Genomic DNA, 26,338 nt, shown 5'->3' with positions numbered 1-26,338 from the left:
GAGTCTCTTCTTATCGCCAAATTCTAATATTCCAGCCATCAGAAAGGTCGAATGGGCTTCATTTCTTAACAAGATTATGAATCAAAACCATCCCCACTATGTCTGTATATCACCATGACATAAAAGCAATTCCCATTACCTCCAGATAAATATTTGTACTTTGATAGCAAAACTACCCAAATCATAGCCCCAACTGATGTTTCTATTGGCAACTGGTATGTATTTATGATGGTTGCAGTATCCTGGGGCCATGTTATGTTTTTGTGACTTCCTAACAAGCAAAGTCAATAGGGAAGCCAGATTCACTTTACAACCATGTTACTAATTTAACAGCTGTGGCAAGAAAGGTCATAAAATGGGGCAAAACAACTGTCAGAAGTTTTGAGCTCAATTGTGGTCATAAGTCGAGGACTACTTGTACTGTGACAAGAAATATAATGTAATATAGGATAGCAAGCTAAATTAACCAAATTCAGCAATTTATAATTGAAACAACAAACAAGTGCTAGAAAAAGGAGCACATAATTTTAGTGTAAGGGAGGCAGAGAGCAAGTTTTCTAAAATTTGCATATCAACACCACTTTCTAATCACTTTCTCACTAAAGGCAAAGGCAATCTGAGAGAAAAATGCTTTGAAAGAAAGAGCCAATTGAATGTCAAAATCAGGTATGGGTCTATATAAATAGATATGTTATGTATATTGCACGAGTCAAAAAGAGGGCCGTGAAAATATTTACAGACCCCTTGCATTCTGGACATAAACTGCTTCAACTCCTATCCTCAAAATGACACTATAGAGCACTGCACACCAGAACAACTAGATACAAGAACAGTTTTTTCCCGAAGGCCATCACTCTGCTAAACAAATAATTCCCTCAACACTGTCAGACTATTTACTGAATCTGCACTACTATTAATCGTTTCATAGTTCCCATCACCAATCTCTTTCCACTTATGACTGTATGACTATAACTTGTTGCTGGCAATCCTTATGATTTATATTGATATATTGATCATCAATTGTGTTGTAAATGTTGTACCTTGATGAACGTATCTTTTCTTTTATGTACTCTGAGAGCGTATGCACCAAGACAAATTCCTTGTATGTCCAATCACACTTGGCCAATATAGAAGTCTATTCTATTCTATTCTATTCTATTCTATTCTATTCTATTCTATTCTATTCTATTCTATTCTATTCTATTCTATTCTATTCTATTCTATTCTATATCTGGCTGATTTTATAAGGTGGTTGCCTGAGTCAGCAACTGTAAGTGATGTACATTATGCAATTTTTCAGGACCAAGGATAGCAAAAAGGCAACACATGTTGTAGAAACTAAACAATACTGAGTCTTCTTTTAACAGATCCATTACACTGAAGCCAGAAGAGAGCAAACAATATGCCTGTAATCTTCAATTTTATTTCTCCATAAAGGAAATCTTTGATCCTTCTGCACAGGAGAAAATTGTGGGCTAGATGCTTGATGTAAGAAACTTACTCTTAATCAACATATATAATACTAAATAGGATGTAATAATATTTCGAAAGCTCAAAATTCCAGAAAAATTCATTGAATTCAGATAATTCAATACGTATTTTCAACCGTTTAGATAGCAAAAGGGACAGCGTGTAATTTTGGGAACAGACACCATCGCTTAAGACTACAGATAGATGCTACATTTTGTGCATTAAAACCACTTCTTTGGAACTGCATCCACAGTGCTACATAGCTCTAATACTTGCAACCTATGCACAGAGTAGATGGGAAAAAACCAAATACAACTACTTAGATTCAAGTTTTCTGAATCCTTAACTCGCTCAAGGATGATTGTTTAGTAATGCATTGCTGGAGTCTATTCCTGCAATGAAATGATTTGGCATGGTAATTTTTTTCCATGCATAATCTGGCCCTGCTGGATCATGACAAATAGATTGCTGTGGTAACCTTTTGCTATAAGATGGTGAATTTTGAAATTACATTCCGCAACTAAATATTAAGCAAGCATTCCAGAAGAATGAATAAATGGTTTATTTAGACTTTTTAAAGACATAAAGCCTAAACATAATTAAGTTATTATTATTTTGAATTCCTCTCAAAGGGACACACAAAATAAAATCTAACAGATAGTAAAATAAAATAACCAAGTAATAAATGTAAATATTTTGTCCTTCCAGATGGAATGGAATTTTGCCTGACAGTTTTATTGTTTGTTCTTTATAAATAAGGATCATTGGCTCATTTTCTATTCTCTGGAATGATAGAAAACAAATTTGCTTCCTTTTCTGGGTGAGAATTCTTTAGATATTCGGAGACAATTTAATATTTTCTTCTTCAGAGTAAACAGATACATATTGTTCAATTGTTCTTCATAAAACCTGACTTCCCAACCCTCGGCATTATTATATAGTTTTCACTTTTCTTCTTAGAAAGATAATCTTGGAAAGGCTTAAGATGGTAAATGATGAAGAAAAACTATGGTTAGAGAACATATCAAATTAAATCTTTATTATGGTCATAGACCAACATAAGGGACATTTTTTCTGCCTATTCTCCTCATCTGTGAATCATGAGATATGACTTTTGATCCACAATCTCTAGAAAAGTGAATTATTTTGCAATTATAATAAGGAAATAAGCAGTCCCTTGCTGGAACAAAGTCCTGGCCCATCTAGTCCAATAGTCTGTTCTCACAGTGGCCAACCAACTACACTTGGGGTCCGCTAGTCTCCTGGCAGATGTTCTTCAGAAGTAGTCCCACTGCCATCAAATAGCTATTGATTACCTTGACTTCCATGAATTGGTCCAACTCTTTTTTGAAGCCAGTCAAACTGGCAACCATCACCATAACTTATGGGATTTCCTTGAAAATGTATGGTTCCATAAATGGAGCTCTGTTCAAAGGCTATATTTACACTGGTCGCTTCCATCTTAACATGGTAGCTCACCACAGAACTGGAGAGGTGATAAAATATTTGATAAGTATATTATATAAACTACATATTTTTTTAAAAAAAATCAAATATACATGCACAAACTTACAATTTAAAGAACTTCAAACTTTCAGGATCTAATATTCCAAGGATACCATGTTCTTTCACACTTTATTTCTGAGAATGAATGTGTAATAAGCATAATAGTAGCCCAATTCTTCATGTTTATTTCACAAAATAGTTGTACAATTGCTTCACAGTGATTGAGGAATTTAAAAAGGAGATTAAAATGCATTTGAATGAACAAATCTATTCACAACATAGTTACTAGGTTCACAGTTTAATCTAAACCGAGTCTGCTTTCTGCCATAGGAAACAGCATTTTAAAAGTACTTTTACTTTCCAAAGATTGTGGCATTATAACATGGCATTTTTCTTTTTTAAAAAAATGTTGGAGATCTTTATGTGCAGTATAAACCACCAAAGGGATTAGAACACTTATTTAGGGCTTATTTCAAAATGATACTTGCAAAACCATGTGACTGAAAATTATAAACTGTCACTGAATTTTACTGGTATTTTTTGCCTTTGGCGTCTGCAAAATGCGCTTGAGCTCACTTAAATATCATGTTTTGCTTAAGCAAGATATATTGCATAAACCTCAATTAGTTGGATTTACACAATCTGCTTGATCCAAACCAAAAAAACATATGAAGACCAAGAACAACGTGTGAGCCAAGTCTATTTGCTGATATCTAGGGTAGAGTGGATTTGATTTTAACATGACTAATATATTTAGAGTATAATTGCTACCATACAAACATGAATATGCAACTAAATGAAAACTGGATCCATTCTACCTTTGGCGTGAGTGTGCATTAGGGGACACTAGTGGCCCAGAAAGGCGATTACTTCTTTCCCTATGAGTAATGTGATGAGGCAGAGAGAAAAAGAGAAGCTGAGAAAGGGCTTTTGCTTTAGAGAAGGCTTTTAAGGGCTATTGAAATCCTTAATAGAAAACCTGTGTTGTGAATGTAGTTTATATGATAGACTGTGACAATGCACATTTCCCCAAATGAGATATGGTTCTTTATCATGTACAGACTTGGATTACTCTAGGCCAGTGGTAAAATCTACTTACCTTCATTACCGGTTTGGGAACAGGAGTGTGTTATGCATGCTCGCTTCTTCTGCGCATGTGCAGAGGGTAAAAAATGGGACGTAATGATGTCCTGGCAGGTGGGCAGAACCTCCTGCCGCAGGTGCTACCAGTTCATGTGAGCCGGATAGAACCAGCCAGATTTCACCGCTGTTGTAGTCCCTTCCTCTGTAAATCTCTGTTTACTGTGATGCTTTGCATTCTGAATCAATTATAGAACTGTGTGTTTCATTGCAGTTCTCCATCAAATCTCAGACTATGTTCATGAAGTTATATTTATCTCTCTTGTAATAATGTAACAATAACTTAAAACCTCTCTAGAAATTTCTCAGCGATTCCTGAAGAAAAGGCAGTATTTGTGGCAGACTGTGCCTAGTGGTCTGCTCATAGTGAGTTATTGCCTTTTGTAATTTCCTCATTAACTTTTTAAACTAATTTGTAAATTGATGTATGACAGTGATCTGTTCAGATCTGTAATTTATCTTCTTCCATACTTAATATTTGCATTTTCACATTAAAAATTAGAATATGCGTTTTTCGTAGCTTCATTTTGTTTTATTTTCTTGGTTTCCTGTGAGATTGGCATATCTCCCAAAGTTATTGGGTATTGGGGAAAGAGGCTGAATATTCAATTCCTCTATGCTATAAGCCCAGGAAGTAATACCATATAAATTATTTCAACTTTCTCATGTTGATTTTTTTTATTACCAGAAATGAGAGACCTGCAAGATGGATACCAAGTGAGATACTTCTGGAAGACAAGTGATGGCAGTAACAACTAACAAAGCAACCAGTAGGATTAGGATGTTAAGATCCAGAGGGTTTTGAACAGAGGGGGCTTGGGACATCTGCCTTTCAATTGTAGTGAGGAGCAGAAATAGATCTTTGTGTTCAAGGATGTATGTACCTGTTCTTTGCTGAATCCTCATTTCATGGCCATATACATGTAGAGGCAATTCACTTTGCCCTTTTGTGTCATATAGACAAACACTCATACACATGCATATGGTATCAGAATTTGACTTGTAGTAGGAAATCAGCTAGCTTCACTATCTTAAGCCATTCCTTTTGAAAGAAATGGTGGCTGCTTTGTAAGATTTGGCTTGCACCATGATGGGAACCACTGTTCTGTGGAAGCTTATATAGGCAGGTATATCTTTGGGAGCATTGAGGTTCCCTTAGTTTTGTGGGCTTCCAGTTCAGCCCTTAGTGATGTAAATGTCTTGAGATAGCTTTCCATAAAGGAAGTGGAGGGAGATAAAACAGCTAAAACAAACATTGATCACTTAATTTTTTTTTTTTTGCCCAGATTTGCTTTCCTATCTAATTGTCAGTGGTAGCTCCATTGTGATTTTATTTTCATCAGCCTGCTATTTCAATTGTAACTTGAAAGCTGATTATATATTTATATGGCTTTATATATTTAAAGACTTTTAACATTTACTGAAGTTGTTAATTGGAAGTTATGGAGAATCTTTTTTTTTATTCATGCACAAAAAAGCCAGCCTGGAGACTAAATACACAAGACAAATTTGACTAAATAGATAGGTTTCTGTGATCCAGTTCCAAGAGGTATATCTAAAGTTTTTTTAAAAATCTAAAACATTCACTGAAAAATACAAAAAAATGTGTTTAATTAAAGTGCCTTTTGCCCTACATTTCTTTGCCCAAAGAAAATATTTGAAAGGAAATAATATTTTCATTCCAGTAGAGCAAAATAATATTTCTGGTGGAGTCACAAACATGTTCTTATACTGCTAAATTTCTTGGCTAACAAAGAAAAGCAAAACTCATGCCAAATAAATGTTACTGAATTACAAAAAATAGTGTAAAATACTTTTTATGATGCTGTAATATTAAATGGCATTAAATGAAGTACATCATCCAGGCAGAAAAAATGTTTTTCCCTAACTTTGCTGAAAGTTGTTCTTTCAGAGATAGAAACAGAAATTATCGATTTGAGTTCTGGAATACAGCATTGAATTTGTGGCAGATATTAATTTCTTCCAAGCTTTATAATCCTGAAGTACAACACTTCTGTTAGGGAAATGTGCAACCTAGTCCACTATTTCACTATCTGGACAACTTTAAGATGCTGGCTGGACAATTTTGGACATTGAAGTCCAGACATCTTAGAGTTGCCAAGGTTGAGAAATATTGCTCTAGTCCAGGGATGAAATGCTCCCAGTTCTGACTGGATCTCGCAATCTGGTAGCGATCGTGGCCAGTGATTCGGCAATCCAGTAGCAATGGCGGAGCAAAGCTCCGCCCACCCGCCCAGGTGTCATTACTTCCTGATTTTAATCAGGAAGGTTTTGTGCATGTGCAGAAGGTCTGCACGCACATGTGATGTGCGCACACACATGCAAAACAAACAGTGTGCGTGGCATGTGTACTTCCAAACTGATGAGGAAGGTAAGTAGATTTCACCCCTGCCCTAGTCCAACATGCATTTATTAGAAAAGAAGTCTGATAAAAATCAGATTTACCTCCATGATTTATCCATCGATAGGCATCTGTTTTCCAACAAATCAACATTTAATGTTATATAGCAATATTACAAAATAGGAATGACCTCTTTTACTGTTGTATAGTTATAATATAGTTGCTTTGGTACATTGTCCACAGAGGGATCCTATATTCTCCTTTCTTAGAGTCTTCTGGAATGCAGGTAGTCTTGTTAAAAACTGGCTATCTATATGTACAATATGCTGTATTGGCTCACAAAGGGCAGGATGAAGCTAGTGTGGGTGGAGCAACAATAATTGATAGATAGGTTACACTGCCACTCTCCCCTTCTTTCAAGGGCTTTGGGTCATCTAAAGGTGTGTTAGGATAGAAGCAGAAAGGCTACATGCCAGTAATGCTGAAAAGAAGTGGGCAATGTTAATTCAGGTGAGAAAGCCAAGCCATGCTTGATGCCATTTTTAATTCTGGAGTCTTTGACATGGGAGCCAATGGTGAAACCAAACAAAAGTTCCTGATGAAAAATGGTTTTTCCTCCCATGCTGAACCAACTTTCTTTAAAACTCATAAACTGATACAAAGATGGTAATTTTGGAAACATGTTTCGCTTGGAAGGTACGATCCAGATACTCGGACATCTCAACCTCCACTGTTATGGTCTGAGGCCCTTGTAGCCTTTGTACCAGCATGAGTTCTCCAGTCTGTCTGTCCGAACGTTGCATCACAAAATGCCCTCGGCTGTTTCCCCCTATAATTCCAAACCGCAAACTGTCAGGACCTGGTCGTCCAGGGGCCGAAGCAGTTGCCATGCGGAAGAGAGGAGTGGGAGTGGCAAGATTGGATGGCAGAGGGAGATAATGGAAGGAGATCGTCTTGGGGGCTTGATAGCATGATCTGCTGTCCATGGGACACGGATTCCGTTCACATTGACTATGAGGAAAAGAAAAGTAAACAACAATAGGATTTGGTTAAGAAGTAGTATTCAAAATGTATAATTTGATAATGCCATTATCATTATCAATCATTACCATTATCATTATCATTATCATGGTTTGTCACACAGTCTGCCAGATGTTCAGACTAGATTTGGCACTTTTGTCTACATGTTACAGATATTGCCACAGGATGTAAGCCATTCTGAGTAAAGCTGCCTTTTGTAATCGATTGATAGTGAATTTGTCAATGCCGATGGTGTTCAACTAGTGTTCCAGTTGTTTTAGGATTGCACCTAAGGTGCCTATCACCATTGGTACTTACCTTTGCTTACTTTTGCCACAGTCATTTTATTTCTACTTTGCATTTTGTCTTTGTATTTTGATCATCTTCTCCAGTTCTTTTTTTTCTATTTGCTGTCTCTAGTTACTGCCACATCCAGTGGTGGAATTCAAGTAATTTAACAACCGGTTCTCTGCCCTAATGATTTCTTCCAACAACCAGTTTGCCAAACTGCTCTGAAAGTTAACAACCGGTTCTTCCGAAGTGGTGCGAACTGGCTGAATCCCACCATTGGCCACATCCACTATCCAGACTATTTAGTCTTTCTTGTTGACAATTGTTAAATCTGGGGTATTATATGGCAGGTGCCTATTTGTTTACATTCTAAAGTTATTCAAGAAGCTTTTTCACTTTCAAGGTATCCGTAGACATTTGGAAAGTGATTTGCTGTTGTCTCTTTTTTTAGGGCTAAGAGAGAATGACCAGTCCAAGGTTTTCATGCCTAAAGCAGGATTAGAACTCACGGTCTCTTGGTTTCTGGCTTGGTGCCTTAACCACTACACCAAACTGACTCTCAATTTTTTTAGTGGAAGATATCTTCAAATCATTGTTCACTCCTGGGCTTTCCTGGATTAGTCTCTGCAGTTATTTTAGCAAGTTTTCAGAAGTAGTTTGCCACTGCCTTCTTCTCAGGATGGAGAGAGAGTGATTGGTCCAAGGTCACCCAACTGGCTTTATATCAAAGGCAGGACTAGAACTCATGGTCTCCTGGTTTCTAATCCAGTGCCTTAACCACTATCAAAACTGGTTCTCTTATGCCTTTATTAGGACCACCCAAATGGACATAACAGTGAGAAATAAAAAAGAGGCAGAATTACAATTTTAACTTTTTCTGCTTCCTTATCCCTTCCCTTTCATATAACTTTGATGGTGAGTTCTGTGGCACTTGAGAGCTTTCATATTCCTTTAGAGCAGAGGTGGTATTCAGCTGGTTTGGACCAATTTGGGTGAACCGGTAGTGGCAACCTGTGGGTGGGCCAGCCCACCTACCTGGGCACAATCCCATCCTATATCGCTGTGTTTTTGACGGCGCATGCATGTACGGATGGTGCGCATGAACGAATTGTCACATTGTTTGACATTGCACACATGTGCAGACGGCACGTGCAAGCAAATTGCGATGTTTTGTGACGCTGTACGCATGCGTGGACAGCGTGTGAGCAAAGTGAGTGTGCACACGCACGTACTCACATTTCCGGTGCTGGGTGAATCGGTTGTTACAGTATGTGAATCCCACCTCTGCTTTAGAAATACATTTGGGGAACAGAAAGTTTTATAATAGATGGATGTGTCAAAGGTCTTATTATAACCGGGCATAGCATTTAGCTAGTCATTAGAAATAAAAGGGGATAATGTTTCTCCTTATCAAAACAGAAACACAGCCCTCTTTATGTGCATCATTGTAAATAGGAAATATACTCGTGCCAGATGTTATATTTTTAGATTAACAGACCTAAAAAGAGGCTTTGTTTACAAGGTTTCCAATCTAGCAAAGGAATTTATGTGCATGAAACTATTTCCATCTGTGGAATGGCAGCAATACCAGATTAAAATATTGAGATAGGAATAAAAAAGATATATTTGGGTAGAATTTGGACATATGATTGTGCCCTTCCTTTAAGGATCCATGGGTACCAGTCATTGGATAAACATTTGTATTTATCTGAAAGGAACACCACATCCTCCCCACTCCAAATATTTCTATTTAGAATTAGGAAATTGTCCAATTTCACAAAGAATACAACAGTGGAGGCAGAAAAATACTCTCTAATAACCTCTTTTGTGCAGTAGTTCTAAATTTGGAGGATTTTTCATGAAGTGTGGTTGCTGGGTGCTTCACATCTCCCTAACATTTGCCTTCTTCCCTGGCTCCATCTAAAACATAGATTTCTTTCAGTAGATCAGAATAAAATGGTCTAAAATAATCGAATACAACCTCCACAATATTACATTAAATTTGAATTCTTGTTACACTAACAATTTTATTTTTGGCCTAATAACACAGATTTTCTAAGATAGCAATGATTTATCCAGATGTATTAAAGTAAAAGAAGAAAATGAAGTTATTTTAAACACAGTTGATGCCAAAGCAAGAAACTGAATCATAAGATTAGCTCTCTCACCAACATCAATGAAGCTTAAAGGTATTTCACATTAGCTGGTTTGTAGCAAAGATGCTGCCAAAACTTAAAGAAAGCTGCATTTTCTCCACTTGGCTAGGGTGACTCATTAAGGCATGATATATTTTGGCTACATATCAAAGAGCACATAACAAATAATCTTACTGACCAGAGGGAAAATATTTATACTGAATAATCCAAGATACAAGTTGTAAATTTTTCTGGTCTATGATCAAACAAGCAAAAATAGCTTCATCATCAAGTTATTGATTTTGATCTCAGCTTTACAAGGCATTTCAGAATCCATAATTACTATGGATTTCCTGACCAGTAACAATTTCCTCTTTACTGTATTTTTTCTGTTATTGAAGAACCCAACTGACAATCAGAGATCATCCTGGTAGAGCAGGTAATGAATGTCCATGTGGTGAAGCAGTCCATGGAGATTCAGCCATGCATTCTTTCTTCTTTCTTTTAAAGTGACAGAGTAATTATTAGTTATCACTGCAATATTCCTGAATTTTGATTAATTGGTCAATGCTGAGTGTGTTATATATGTTTGGGCAATTATTGGGAATCACCCTGCTTAAAGTGCCTGCTTTAATTATTTCTCTCTTATTTAATACCCCAACCCAAAACCTATACATCATTTTACTTCATTATTTTATTTTTAATTCATAATCACTAATTGATTTTTTCCCTAGGAGCATGAACAGAGAATATGAGCAAAGAAAGCACCTCTAATGAGCTACTTCAAAAGAAATGAATTAGGAGGAAGCTTCTAATTCAAGGAACTGTAACCCTGACAAATCTCAGAAGAGCTGCTAAAAGTGAAATCAAATAATATCTTTAAAAAGTGGAATATATAGCAGCCTTTTCTTATTATCTGCTTATGCATGAGAACTACATATTTGGCATTTTAAACTACACTTTAAAAATGCCAAATGTATCCACAGACCTCAAGATCACACACCTATGAGGTAGTGAAATCACACTGGAAATTATAAATGATGCTAGTTTCATGCTAAATGTTCAGTCAGAAGTCAGCCAATGGAGAAGCTTTAAGTGGTTAGTCACCATTTAAAAGCCACTGCTTAATAATGGTGTTTTGAATTAATTAACAGGAGGAGAGCATATGATAGTTGTATTTTTATAATGGTAGCCAGTTGTTACAGAAAATATACAATTTTTAAAAAATGGCTTAATGCAGATTTCTGCTGTGGAAGCACTTTTCCACATTTTTGCTTCTAACTCATCTGAAAGGCACCATGTTGGGGAAAACTCATTTCTCATTATAGCAATAGTAATAGCACTGAGACTTCTGTATTGTTCCATAGTGTTTTACAGCATTCTCTAAACATTTTACAGAATCAGCATATTGCCCGCAGCAATCTGTGTCCTCATTTTACTGACCTCAAAAGGATAGAAGACTGAGTCAACCCTGAGCCAGTCAGGATCAAAATGCTGGTTGTGGGCAGAGTTTGCCTGCAATACCTCATTCTAACCATTGCGCCACCAAGGCTTTTTGGTGGGAGAGTGATGTTACTTACAAGGGTGATGTTTTCACATAGCTGACATTTCCACCAGTCTGGGGACACTCTGGCTTGACACACTGAAAGCTTCCTCCGATGTTAATGCATGTTGTTCCCCTAATGCAGCTGTGCAATGAGAGTGCACATTCATCTATATCTGCAAGGTAAACAGAAGAGTGAGTGATAGAGGAATAGATTCAACTCTTTTGAGGTTGGCAGACAGTCAATTCAAACAGAAACACAGAAGCTGCCTTATACGGAGTCAAGATTAATGGTCCATCAATTTTTGTAGAGTCCATATTGACAGGCTGGATTCCAGGCAGAATTCTTGCACTGTCCTATATGAAGCTGCCAAAGACTAAGCCTGAGAGCTTTTTAAAGTAAATCCATAAAAGTCAAATATATGACCTGTTACTAGACCATGGCTGAGAATTTGCTGCCAAAATTTCCATTGCCAGACCTAAACAAGAGCATGTTCTGTGTGAATGGACAAGTAGCTAACCCCCTCTCCTCTCCCCTCTTCAGTACAGAGTATTAGACATCCCACACCATCCAGTGAAGATGGTCTCACTACTTCATTCCACTTTCATATATCCCCTTTCAAGAACAAGACTAATGCTCAAGTAAAGTTTTAATACAGTTAAGTGACCTAATTGTTCATCACATCATCACCATTAACTGCAGTTCAGAGAATTCAGAATCACCAAACTTCTACTATCTGGAAAAGCACCTTGGATTGATCTCATGGCATTTTTTTTTGAGATACTATTGCTTTTAACTGTACTTGTTGCCTCATTTTATTTGACTTCTATGGATTTTATCTGAGCATTGCCGAAAACTCCTTGAAATCTATTCTATCTGTAGCATCACTTTTTCTACATCAAGGCTGTAGTTGGCCTGTGGGTGAAGTGCTAGGGGCTGCAATCTATAGAAGAGTCAGTGTGAGCAAAATTAAAACTAAATTCAGTATAACTAATAGGATTCCTCACCAATTATTTATTTAATTTTTTTCCCTCTCTAATTTTGACAACCTTTGGATGTCTGTGGGACTACATCTAAGATTTTATGAGCCATAAGTTGCATTAAGATGTGCACTTTAGTTTTATATCGAGGCTAAAACACTTTAGCATTACATAAGAAATACATAGTTTTCTAAGAATAGTAATAACTTTAAGTAATGGAAAAAATGCAGCAGGAGGCAGTAGGGTAAGTTTACATAAGATTGCTTCCTTATTAACCTATTTATACCAGAGAGTCCCAAATTTTAAGGCTGGCAAAAACATTTGGTCTTTTAAGAGCTTATTGTAGAGAATCTTCTGAAGTTGTGCAGATTATAGGGTGGGTAGTGGCTTAGGGGCATCTTCAGAGAGGTGAAAAGCATTAACAGTAATGTGATTACATTTCTACTTTTTTAATGTGTTGCACACATACAAAAAGTAGGTGGAGCTTTGATTGCACAGCCACAGCTGCCAAATTAGCAATTTTTACTCCAAAGCACCTGAGGGTAGGACAAGAAGCAATTTTTTTTAAATTTGAATTTATATCCCGCCCTTCTCCGAAGACCCAGGGTGGCTTACATTGTGTAAGGCAATAGTCTCATCCTATTTGTATATTTATATACAAAGTCAACTTATTGCCCCCCCAACAATCTGGGTCCTCATTTTACCTACCTTATAAAGGATGGAAGGCTGAGTCAACCTTGGGCCTGGTGGGCCTCGAGCCTGCAGTAATTGTAATTGTAATTGCAGGCAGCTGTGTGTTAATAACAGGCTGCATTAGCCTGTTGAGCCACTTCCCAGCCCTGCAATGGGTCGAAACTAATCAAGGAGAGAAGCAACTTAGAACTAAGGAGAAATTTCCTGACAGTTAGAACAGGGGTCTGCAAACTTGGCTCTTTTAAGACTTGTGGACTTCAACTCCCAGAGTTCTTCAGCCAGCAAAGCTGGCTGAGGAACTCTGAGAGTTGAAGTCCACAAGTCTTAAAAGAGCCAAGTTTGCAGACCCCTGAGTTAGAACAATTAATCAGTGGAACAACTTGCCTCCAGAAGTTGTAAATGCTCCAACATTGGAAGTTTTTAAGAAGATGTTGGATAACCATTTGTCTGAAGTGGTGTAGGGTTTCCTGCCTAAGCAGGGGGTTGGACTAGAAGACCTCCAAGGTCCCTTCCAACTCTGTTATTCTATCCTATTCTATACTCCCCCATCTCCCCTCGGTGGATTCTCTTGAAAGGCTTGCATGTTCAGAAGTGGCTGCTAGGGTGGATGTGGCCAACCACAAAGCACTTAGATATGCAGAAGAAACATGGATCCTGTAACCACCATTCTTTAACATGTCAGCAATCATTTGTGGGGGTTTTTTTGAAACAAAGATGAATATTGTTCCATCTCATCATACTGAGATTATCCACCATTTTATTTTTTGAGAATGGCTGGGAATTCAAGGTATTGTTAGGAATAAAGATGCTTTCTTAATAAAAAGAAAGATGCTACATTCAGACCTGGAGCAGGAGCATTAAAAAAAAATCATGATGGTAGCCCAGCCCCTTTTTACATATGTCATATACATGAAGTATGTAAAAAAAAAAAGTGGGTCTTTGTGTGATTACAGATGGCATCTTGACTTTTTTAACTTCCCACAGTCTCCTGTAGTATGAAATCCGAAGTACTTTTCAATCAATTTTCAAAGCATGTACAATCTTATTATACATGATGTAGGCATACATGTACGTAGGAAAAAGCAGATTGAGACAGTTGGATCTTATGTATGCAAAGTGATGACACCGTGGGATGATTTTCTATGCATGAGAGAATGAATATTTTGAAAAACCTGGCTGGCGTTTTGCTCAGCCAATAGGCGGCCTGATGTCTCTTCGAGAACATAAGCAGAGGAACAGATATATATATATAGTTACTCAAGTAACTTATTAAGCCACCAATTTATGGCAGAGAATGTCTTTATTTAACTGTTTAGTATGTCATATATGTATTTCTTTTATCCATCCCTAATCTTTTACGGCATAATTCTAGGAGATGATCTCAAGCTCTTGTACAGTATTATGATAAAATGGGAAGAACTTTTCCTTCTTCACTTTTTCTACCCAGGGGGTCCTTTTACTAATCTCTCAAGCTAACTCTGTTTTAGTGTAAGATGAAGGTACTTCTCTTCTGGAACTCATTTCATGCCACAATTCAGTTTTTAGCAATCTGTGTCCATTTGTGTTTCCTCTCAACACTTTTTGTTTCCACTGTACAAATGCTTTACCAGGGAAAGGCGTATAGATTTAAATGGTTTTCTCAAGTGATTGCTAAGAACTTTAAAACTGATTAAATTCAGGCCATTCTTTTAAGACTCATTTAAAGGAAGAAACTGAATCAACACTAAGATTAACTTATTTCTGTCATCATTCAAAGTCAATTTTCTACAGCAGCCCAATAATACAGAGCACATACTTCATGGTACAATGTCCCTTTTCAGGCTGAAACAGCTCTTGGCATTTCACCACTATGCCTTCCCACATACCTTAACTGCAGTACAATAAATATTTTTTGGGGAATTCTTCTGTCAGCATTCACAGCTAGAATTTCATATTACAGTGCCCCACAAAAGGTCTTATCTATGGGAAATCTGATGCCCAGACTGTTGTATTTTAACTAGGCATCAAATCCACATCAAAATGCAGGAATGCATGGATGTCTGCAAACTATGATAATGGAAAGTCAAGATGGCAAAAGTTTTTATAGGGATTGCAACCCTCCTCTCATTCTTGATATGGTTTATATCCCACTTGGGCATCAACATTGTGAGACAACAGGCTGCCTGCAAAATGGCCAGAAGCTGTTCTGCTGTAGCCCTGTCTCTTTAAGTCCTCTTCCTAGCCAGCATAGCAGCTGTTGGCTATAAAAGCTGAGCAGAAGGGCAGTTCCCAGTGTTTGGGAGAAAGGGAAGTTTGTTTGTGAAGCAACTCAACACAGATAGAAAAAGCTAATTCTCTCCAGCAATGGGATTTGGAGTAGTAACTGGAATGGTAGAAGAAGATGTAGTAGAAGGGGAAGGAGTGGAGTAGTGAGCATTGAGAATTAGCTTTGAATACTTGTCTGTGTGTGTGTTACCAGGTTCCTGTGTGGTTGTATTGTATCTTGGATTTTGGAACCCACTGACTTGGGTATAGATAAAAGAACTGTGATAAAGTGGTTGTAGCAATGAGATAGCCATAAGAAAGGTGGGATATTAACACAAGGTGGTAAGCCCACAAGTGGAAGTGGTTTAGACTCGAAGGGTTCTAAACACTTCTGTGAAAAAAATAAACTTTGGCTGACAAAAAGGGGGCTGCAAAGATAAAAGTATTGGCCCTTGCTCTGCTCAAACTTTGGAAGAATTAACCAGCATCCTGACTGCAAAAACCAAGCCTCTTATTCTAGCCTATACCAAATAAATAGGCATGGAAAAGGCAGAAAGGACAGATTCTCCCTTAGAGGTTACTACTTTGGCAGAGACAGGTGTTCATCTTAAGACTTGTTGTAAAGCCAAAGCAAATGGTAGACCAGCCTGAAGTGGGACTAGGCAGAGATACTAGGGCCAATATCATAGAACTGATAAACCAGCAGCAGAGGAAAGGCTGGGCTTAATTTAAAGGAAATGTTTTAGAGGGAGAAAGTAAAGAAAGATAGGCTGGAATGGGAAAGGAATGAAAGAGAGGCAAGAAAGGAGAGATTAGGAGATTGATAGACCTGCTTAAAGGGATACAGTCACTAAAAGAAGCACACTCTGGTCTAAAGTGTGTAAAGTCTATAGACAATGGAAGTGGTCTCAAAGACATTAAAATCCCTAAATTCACAGAGGAAGAAGACAAAGAAGCCTATTTAACCATGTTTGAAAGAGTGGCTATCTCTTATAAGTGGTCTGAAAGTGAATGAGTGGCCAGCCCCATATTTAACAGGAAAGCCTTTGACAGCCTTATAGTAGTCTTCCAGCAAGAGAAGTAGTGGATTACTCTCATGTCAAAGGGATAATCCTATACAGATACGATGTCACTCTCTATAGGTGGAGATTAGAAATTACACCTAAGACAAACATGAAGGGGCTCATGAATTGTGGGGAAGGTTGGAAGACCTAGGCAAGAAATGGCTGAGGCCAGACAAAGTAAGCAAGAAAAGAGTGGTAGAGGATTAAGTTTAGAACACTTTCCACAAGTACTTCATATCAAGTTAATGTCTTGGGTGCAAGAACACAGTTCAGAGTCAATCAAAGAGCAATTGAACTAGTTTAGGACTACAAGCAGCACAAAAGTCAGAGGATACTGGAAGGGAAGATGCAGAAGGAGAGAAGAGAATAAGAAAGCCTGTTCTAGAATGTAAGAACTTTAAGGAACTGGAAGAGAGAAAGGTAGAAGTACAGAAACCTTTAGCTTCTGCCCAACTTACAGGAAGGCCTCGGGAAGTCAGAGAGACCAGTAATTGTTACAACTGTGGGAAAAGTGGCTATTTGTCCAAAGACTATAAAAGAAAGCCAGGGGAAAAAAAGGAATGGCTGCAGTAGTGCAAGTGCCACTGGGAAGAAAAATATGATCCCAGCAAAAATTAATGGATTTACTGTGAGAGGTTTAGTAGATACTGCAGAGTAGATGAACACTGCTAATTCATTGAGTAAAGAAGGCAGCATCTATGGGGAAAGACAAAGCCTCTTACAATTGAGTTTAGGCAAACTGAGATGATCACATTGGTTAAAGCCAAAGTACAGGCCACAGGGAAAGGACATTGTAATGGTGGTAGGAGTTATCCCTAATTTGGCACGCAACCTAGTGATTAGAACTGATTTTCCACTTAAGGTTGGACTCAGAGAAAAGGATTCAAGAAGGAGGCTAAGATATTGAGAGTAACTACAAGGGCCCAGTCCGAGGCAAAGATGAGAATGGAGCAGAAGCAAGAAGGGAAGGAACCTAGGATTCTTCCTAGCCATAGTAATTTAATAGAAGTGAGATTTCCTAGGAAAGAGAAAGCTTTACAAAAAGCTGAGAAAACAAAGGTAAACCCATAGGGGATAGAGAGACTCCTAAATGGGAAATCATTTAAGGCTCTTACAAAAGATAGTTACAACATTAAAACATTGTTGGTTAACAGCAGAAGAGGAGGAAAGCAAGGAAACAATCCTTAGATTCCAAGAAAAAGAACAGTTACTGTAAAGGGGTAAGGCTTATATTTCTAGATGTTTTCTAGATATTGTTAGATTCGGGCAATAACGAGGCAGGAGACCAGGATAGTGACAACAGCTCTTTACTATATGGTGAACCCAGCAGCCAGTGCTGGGAAAAACCTCTCCTTATATACAGTTTAACCGGGGGCTTCAACCAATCAGCAACGTGCTATTTTCCCGCCAAAACTTTTAAAGATACATTACACTCCTTCCCTCCCAGAAAACACTTTACCACTATTTACATAAAAATTTACATATTATTTTTCAACGTAATCACGCAAGTAGACTGGGCGTCTCCTGACTCTTTCGGACCTGCGCAATTCATTCTCTGGGAGTGAGTCGAGCTGACCGGAGGGACTGTCTGTTCCTCTCAGCTCCTCCTCTAGGCCATCCGGCCCTGGATTATTGCAGAGTCGTCCCTGCTGTTTTCAGGAGGAACCTGTTGGCGTCGCTGGACCTCCTGGAACTCAGATAAGTCCCGCGTTTGCCCGGGTTTGAGTCAGCTGTGGATTCAAACATTGTATAGTCAGGGCCTGTTTCGTCTAATTCGGTTGTTCGGTTATCGTTTCTTATTTGGTCTATGTGGCGCTTCCATACCGGCCATCCTCTATCTCTACTAGATATGATTTTGGTCCTGTTATTTCTAGGATTTTCCTGCTAACCAGGTCGGGCCTCGCTGTAGTTGTGTGCCCACACTCGGTCGCCTATTGCCATCCCTCTTGTTTTACCTGTGCCCTTTGTAACCGTCTGGTGTGTAGTTTGGGTTTAAGCGGTCTAGTGGGCACCTGAGCTTCCGACCCATTAATAACTCTGCTGGGCTTCTGCCAGTTGTGACACAGGGGTTCTGTGTTGGACTGCCAGGAAGGTATCGATTTTGTTTGCCAGTCGCCTGGCTTGATTCTGGACAATGCTTCTTTGCGCTCATTATAGGGTGGGTAGTGGCTTAGGGGCATCTTCAGAGAGGTGAAAAGCATTAACAGTAATGTGATTACATTTCTACTTTTTAATGTGTTGCACACATACAAAAAGTAGGTGGAGCTTTGATTGCACAGCCACAGCTGCCAAATTAGCAATTTTTACTCCAAAGCACCTGAGGGTAGGACAAGAAGCAATTTTTTTTAAATTTGAATTTATATCCCGCCCTTCTCCGAAGACCCAGGGTGGCTTACATTGTGTAAGGCAATAGTCTCATCCTATTTGTATATTTATATACAAAGTCAACTTATTGCCCCCCCAACAATCTGGGTCCTCATTTTACCTACCTTATAAAGGATGGAAGGCTGAGTCAACCTTGGGCCTGGTGGGCCTCGAGCCTGCAGTAATTGTAATTGTAATTGTAATTGCAGGCAGCTGTGTGTTAATAACAGGCTGCATTAGCCTGTTGAGCCACTTCCCAGCCCTGCAATGGGTCGAAACTAATCAAGGAGAGAAGCAACTTAGAACTAAGGAGAAATTTCCTGACAGTTAGAACAGGGGTCTGCAAACTTGGCTCTTTTAAGACTTGTGGACTTCAACTCCCAGAGTTCTTCAGCCAGCAAAGCTGGCTGAGGAACTCTGAGAGTTGAAGTCCACAAGTCTTAAAAGAGCCAAGTTTGCAGATCCCTGAGTTAGAACAATTAATCAGTGGAACAACTTGCCTCCAGAAGTTGTAAATGCTCCAACATTGGAAGTTTTTAAGAAGATGTTGGATAACCATTTGTCTGAAGTGGTGTAGGGTTTCCTGCCTAAGCAGGGGGTTGGACTAGAAGACCTCCAAGGTCCCTTCCAACTCTGTTATTCTATCCTATTCTATACTCCCCCATCTCCCCTCGGTGGATTCTCTTGAAAGGCTTGCATGTTCAGAAGTGGCTGCTAGGGTGGATGTGGCCAACCACAAAGCACTTAGATATGCAGAAGAAACATGGATCCTGTAACCATCATTCTTTAACATGTCAGCAATCATTTGTGGGGTTTTTTTTGAAACAAAGATGAATATTGTTCCATCTCATCATACTGAGATTATCCACCATTTTATTTTTTGAGAATGGCTGGGAATTCAAGGTATTGTTAGGAATAAAGATGCTTTCTTAATAAAAAGAAAGATGCTACATTCAGACCTGGAGCAGGAGCATTAAAAAAAAATCATGATGGTAGCCCAGCCCCTTTTTACATATGTCATATACATGAAGTATGTAAAAAAAAAGTCTTTGTGTGATTACAGATGGCATCTTGACTTTTTTAACTTCCCACAGTCTCCTGTAGTATGAAATCCGAAGTACTTTTCAATCAATTTTCAAAGCATGTACAATCTTATTATACATGATGTAGGCATACATGTACGTAGGAAAAAGCAGATTGAGACAGTTGGATCTTATGTATGCAAAGTGATGACACCGTGGGATGATTTTCTATGCATGAGAGAATGAATATTTTGAAAAACCTGGCTGGCGTTTTGCTCAGCCAATAGGCGGCCTGATGTCTCTTCGAGAACATAAGCAGAGGAACAGATATATATATATAGTTACTCAAGTAACTTATTAAGCCACCAATTTATGGCAGAGAATGTCTTTATTTAACTGTTTAGTATGTCATATATGTATTTCTTTTATCCATCCCTAATCTTTTACGGCATAATTCTAGGAGATGATCTCAAGCTCTTGTACAGTATTATGATAAAATGGGAAGAAATTTTCCTTCTTCACTTTTTCTACCCAGTGGGTCCTTTTACTAATCTCTCAAGCTAACTCTGTTTTAGTGTAAGATGAAGGTACTTCTCTTCTGGAACTCATTTCATGCCACAATTCAGTTTTTAGCAATCTGTGTCCATTTGTGTTTCCTCTCAACACTTTTTGTTTCCACTGTACAAATGCTTTACCAGGGAAAGGCGTATAGATTTAAATGGTTTTCTCAAGTGATTGCTAAGAACTTTAAAACTGATTAAATTCAGGCCATTCTTTTAAGACTCATTTAAAGGAAGAAACTGAATCAACACTAAGATTAACTTATTTCTGTCATCATTCGAAGTCAATTTTCTACAGCAGCCCAATAATACAGAGCACATACTTCATGGTACAATGTCCCTTTTCAGGCTGAAACAGCTCTTGGCATCGCTGGACCTCCTGGAACTCAGATAAGTCCGCGTTTGCCCGGGTTTGAGTCAGCTGTGGATTCAAACATTGTATAGTCAGGGCCTGTTTCGTCTAATTCGGATTGTTCGGTTATGCGTTTCTTATTTGGTCTATGTGGCGCTTCCATACCCGGCCATCCTCTATCTCTACTAGATATGATTTGGTCCTGTTATTTCTAGGATTTTCCTGCTAACCAGGTCGGGCCTCGCTGTAGTTGTGTGCCCACACTCGGTCGCCTATTGCCATCCTCTTGTTTTCCGTGCCCCTTGTAACCGTCTGGTGTGTAGTTTGGGTTTAAGCGGTCTAGTGGGCACCTGAGCTTCCGACCCATTAATAACTCTGCTGGGCTTCTGCCAGTTGTGACACAGGGGTTCTGTGTTGGACTGCCAGGAAGGTATCGATTTTGTTTGCCAGTCGCCTGGCTTGATTCTGGACAATGCTTCTTTGCGCTCCGGACGGAAGCGTTCTGCAAGGCCATTCGTCGCAGGGTGGAAAGGCGCCGAGAGGACATGCGGATGCCCTCCTCTGCCAAGTACCCCTCAAACTGGGTTGCCGTGAATTGCGGGCGTTATCGGATACTAACGTGTCAGGCAACCCATGGGTTACAAATAGGTGTCGTAGGACTGAAATCACGGCCTCGGCTGTCATGGATCTCATGAGAATGATTTCCAGCCATTTGGAGTAGGCATCGACTACTACCAGAAAGGTTTGGCCGTGGAAGGGCCGGCAAAATCGATATGGATCCTAGACCAGGGCCCTGGGGTCTCTCCCATTCCCGAATCGGGGCCGTTGGGGTAGCGGTCTGGACTCCTGGCAGGCCTGGCATTTCCCTACCCTTTCAGCAATTTCCGAGTCCATTAAGGGCCACCACACATAGCTTCTCGCTAGACCCTTCATCCTCACGATCCCTGGGTGGCCTTCGTGAAGGAGATCCAATACCTTTTCCTCAATTTCTCTGGGATCACCACTCGATCCCCCATAGCAGGCACCCCTTGAGCCGAGAGTTCCCCGTTTTTACAAACTCTTTAAAACGCTCGCCCGGCGCAGCTGGCCAACCTCTTGTACCCAACCAATTACAGTTCTTATTGTAATGTCCTTATCTGAAGCCCGAGCCACCTCTTTGGATGTGACTGGGCCAGAGTCCAAAGAGTCAATTAGCAGAACTGGTATCCCGGAGTGGGGTCTTCGATAGTCTCTGGTAGCGGGCATCTGCTCAGGCGTCTGCATGCCTAATTCCTTTCCTGGCGGTGTAGTAATTTGTAAGAATCGCTGCCAGGAAGATAGTCCATCGGGTCAGTCTTGGCGAAAGTGCCACAGGCGTTGGGCGATCGCCTGCCAGCAGACCTAGCAAGGTCTATGGTCCGTGATGATTTCAAAATCACGACCAAATACATATTCATGGAATTTCTTTACTCCTGAGACTATAGCCAAGGCTTCCTTATCAAGCTGGCTATAATTCCTTTCAGTTGATGACATGGTTCGGGAGTAGTATGCAATAGGGGCTTCTGTGCCATTTGGTAACCTGTGGCTGAGCACAGCCCCACCCCATAGGGAGATGCATCGCAGCTTAACACTAATGGCAGCGTGCCATTGTACTGGATAAGGAGGCTATCACTCGATAGGAGATTCTTTACCCTTGAATGCCCTAGCTTCCGCCTTTCCCCAAGACCATGCAGCCGTCTTTGCTAGTAATTTATGCAGCGGCTCGGCTACTGTTGCCTTATTCTTAAGAATACTGCGTAGAAGTTGACCAGACCTAAGAATGCCTGTAACTCCGTTTTGTTCTTTGGAACCGGGGCCTTCCTGATGGCCCGTACCTTGCTCTCAGTGGGGTGAATCCTTCCTGTCTATCCGGTAGCCCAGGAATTCCACAGACTCAACCCCGATCTGGCATTTGTTCAGTTTAACTGTGAGACCGGCAGACCGGAAAATGCCCAAAACTTTTCGCAGCCTTACCTAATTCCTCTAGATTCTCAGCGGATACCAGTACATCGTCAAAGTATGGTACCACCCTGGTAGCCCTGCAATAGCCGCTCCATTAGGTTCTGAAATAACCCTGGAGCCACACTAACCCCAAACTGTAACGGGTACACTTAAAAGCCCCTCTGTGAGTCACAATTGTCTGCGCTTGGCTGTGCTGCTATCTACGGGCAGCTGTTGATAGGCTTGGGCCAAGTCTAGCTTGGCAAAAACTTGCCCTTGCCCCATTGAGTGCAGTAAGTGCTGTACCACCGGGGGTAGAAGAAGATGTAGAAGAAGGGGAAGGAGTGGAGTAGTGAGCATTGAGAATTAGCTTTGAATACTTGTCTGTGTGTGTGTTACCAGGTACCTGTGTGGTTGTATTGTATCTTGGATTTTGGAACCCACTGACTTGGGTATAGATAAAAGAACTGTGATAAAGTGGTTGTAGCAATGAGATAGCCATAAGAAAGGTGGGAGATTCATAAAAAGTGGGATATTAACACAAGGTGGTAAGCCCACAAGTGGAAGTGGTTTAGACTCGAAGGGTTCTAAACACTTCTGTGAAAAAATAAACTTTGGCTGACAAAAAGGGGGCTGCAAAGATAAAAGTATTGGCCCTTGTTCTGCTCAAACTTTGGAAGAATTAACCAGCATCCTGACTGCAAAAACCAAGCCTCTTATTCTAGCCTATACCAAATAAATAGGCATGGAAAAGGCAGAAGGGACAGATTCTCCCTTAGAGGTTACTACTTTGGCAGAGACAGGTGTTCACCTTAAGACTTGTTGTAAAGCCAAAGCAAATGGTAGACCAGCCTGAAGTGGGACTAGGCAGAGATACTAGGGCCAATATCATAGAACTGATAAACCAGCAGCAGGGGAAAGGCTGGGATTAATTTAAAGGAAATGTTTTAGAGGGAGAAAGTAAGGAAAGATAGGCTGGAATGGGAAAGGAATGAAAGAGAGGCAAGAAAGGAGAGATTAGGAGATTGATAGACCTGCTTAAAGGGATACAGTCACTAAAAGAAGCACACTCAGGTCTAAAGTGTATAAAGCCTATAGACAATGGAGGTGGTCTCAAAGACATTAAAATCCCTAAATTCACAGAGGAAGAAGACAAAGAAGCCTATTTAACCATGTTTGAAAGAGTGGCTATCTCTTATAAGTGGTCTGAAAGTGAATGAGTGACCAGCCCCATATTTAACAGGAAAGCCTTTGACAGCCTTATAGTAGTCTTCCAGCAAGAGAAGTAGTGGATTACTCTCATGTCAAAGGGATAATCCTATACAGATACGATGTCACTCTCTATAGGTGGAGATTAGAAATTACACCTAAGACAAAAATGAAGGGGCTCATGAATTGTGGGGAAGGTTGGATGACCTAGGCAAGAAATGGCTGAGGCCAGACAAAGCAAGAAAAGAGTGGTAGAGGATTAAGTTTAGAACACTTTCTACAAGTACTTCATATCAAGTTAATGTCTTGGGTGCAAGAACACAGCTCAGAGTCAATCAAAGAGCAATTGAACTAGTTTAGGACTACAAGCAACACAAAAGTCAGAGGATATTGGAAGGGAAGATGCAGAAGGAGAGAAGAGAATAAGAAAGCCTGTTCTAGAATGTAAGAACTTTAAGGAACTGGAAGAGAGAAAGGTAGAAGTACAGAAGCATTTAGCTTCTGCCCAACTTACAGGAAGGCCTCGGGAAGTCAGAGAGACCAGTAATTGTTACAACTGTGGGAAAAGTGGCTATTTGTCCAAAGACTATAAAAGAAAGCCAGGGAAAAAAAAGGGAATGGCTGCAGTAGTGCAAGTGCCACTGGGAAGAAAAATATGATCCCAGCAAAAATTAATGGATTTACTGTGAGAGGTTTAGTAGATACTGCGGAGTAGATGAACACTGCTAATTCATTGAGTAAAGAAGGCAGCATCTATGGGGAAAGACAAAGCCTCTTACAATTGAGTTTAGGCAAACTGAGATGATCACATTGGTTAAAGCCAAAGTACAGGCCACAGGGAAAGGACATTGTAATGGTGGTAGGAGTTATCCCTAATTTGGCACGCAACCTAGTGATTAGAACTGATTTTCCACTTAAGGTTGGACTCAGAGAAAAGGATTCAAGAAGGAGGCTAAGATATTGAGAGTAACTACAAGGGCCCAGTCCGAGGCAAAGATGAGAATGGAGCAGAAGCAAGAAGGGAAGGAACCTAGGATTCTTCCTAGCCATAGTAATTTAATAGAAGTGAGATTTCCTAGGAAAGAGAAAGCTTTACAAAAAGCTGAGAAAACAAAGGTAAACCCATAGGGCAGGGGTGTCCAAACTTGGTCCCTTTAAGACTTTTGGACTTCAACTCCCAGAGTCCCTCACCCAGCAAAGCTGGCTGAGGAACTCTGGGAGTTGAAGTCCAAAAGTCTTAAAGGGACCAAGTTTGGACACCCCTGCCATAGGGGATAGAGAGACTCCTAAATGGGAAATCATTTAAGGCTCTTACAAAAGATAGTTACAACATTAAAACATTGTTGGTTAACAGCAGAAGAGGAGGAAAGCAAGGAAACAATCCTTAGATTCCAAGAAAAAGAACAGCTACTGTAAAGGGGTAAGGCTTATATTTCTAGATGTTTTCTAGATATCATTAAGAAAGGTTAGTGTGAAAATCTAATTGAATATATCCTAATGCAGAGGAATAAGTTAAAGGACACATTGCCCAGGAACATTTAGAACACAACCAAAGAAAGTCAAAAAAGACATCACGATAAAGGTTTAGTGATTTAACGTAAGAGACCAAGTCCTGTTAAAGAAAGCAAATTACAGGCTAAGTGGCAGAGTGCATACACAGTAAAAGAGGAGAACAGGGCCACTAAATTATGAAATTGAAGTGGAAGACAGGAAAAAAAAAAATCTTACCATGCCACAACCTCCTCAGGAAATGGCACAAAAGATGAATCTGAGATGGCTTTGCTAGCGCTAAACAAAAGGCATCCAGAATTATTTGGCTGAAGTTTGGGCTGCAGTATTGCAACCGTCTCATGGAAATATACATGTCGGGTGGGTTGTACTTACCTTTACTACTGGTTTGCAACGGGAGCTCACTGACTTGATTTTGCACAAAAGAACCCACGACAAAATATTACAATATATTGGCAGAACCTATATTTAAATAAGGACTAGGGCATAATCACTCAGCCTCCCCCCCTCTCCCCAGAACCACTGATCCCTCCAGCCAAACTATTACACTTGTGGATGAATACACAATTCCTACCAGCCACATAATATAAAATGGGCTCCATCCACAGCTTCTGAAACCATTCTTACTGTAAATAGTAGAGTAGTTGCTGTCCTCTTATTTTATGACTCTGTGTGGTGTTTTTGGAAGGGTAATGATTATGTATTCTTTGAGGGTGTCCTGCTAAACATAGATTACAAATCCCACCCCCCCATTCTCCATTGCAGTAAGTAAGGGACGTATTCAAGAAAGAAACATATCTGGCATGCATGTGCATTTGATCATGAATTCAATTAATAGTAGGCATACTAAAATGGTTTTTTAGCCTCTGTTTGAAGAACGTTGCTAATAAATCTGGAGACCTTACAGTAGAAAG

At 39.6% G+C, this 26,338-nt stretch overlaps 1 protein-coding gene across 1 annotated transcript in view; it reads right to left on the bottom strand.

Annotated features, from left to right (window-relative positions):
- Positions 1 to 4,824: 4,824 nt before the first annotated feature.
- Positions 4,825 to 26,338, bottom strand: part of FBLN7 (fibulin 7) — a 47,456-nt gene continuing 25,942 nt past the window's right edge. The window contains exons 7-8 of the mRNA XM_058165102.1: positions 11,505 to 11,643; positions 4,825 to 7,489 (exon numbers count right to left, since the gene is read on the bottom strand). Of these exons, the coding sequence (XP_058021085.1) occupies positions 7,117 to 7,489; positions 11,505 to 11,643 (512 nt within the window). The 3' untranslated portion in view covers positions 4,825 to 7,116. The remainder of the gene's footprint in view (positions 7,490 to 11,504; positions 11,644 to 26,338) is intronic.

This window comes from Ahaetulla prasina, chromosome 1, assembly GCF_028640845.1.
Source record: "Ahaetulla prasina isolate Xishuangbanna chromosome 1, ASM2864084v1, whole genome shotgun sequence".
NCBI classification, from domain to species: Eukaryota; Metazoa; Chordata; class Lepidosauria; order Squamata; family Colubridae; genus Ahaetulla; species Ahaetulla prasina.
This window is presented reverse-complemented; position numbering and strand designations above follow the sequence as displayed.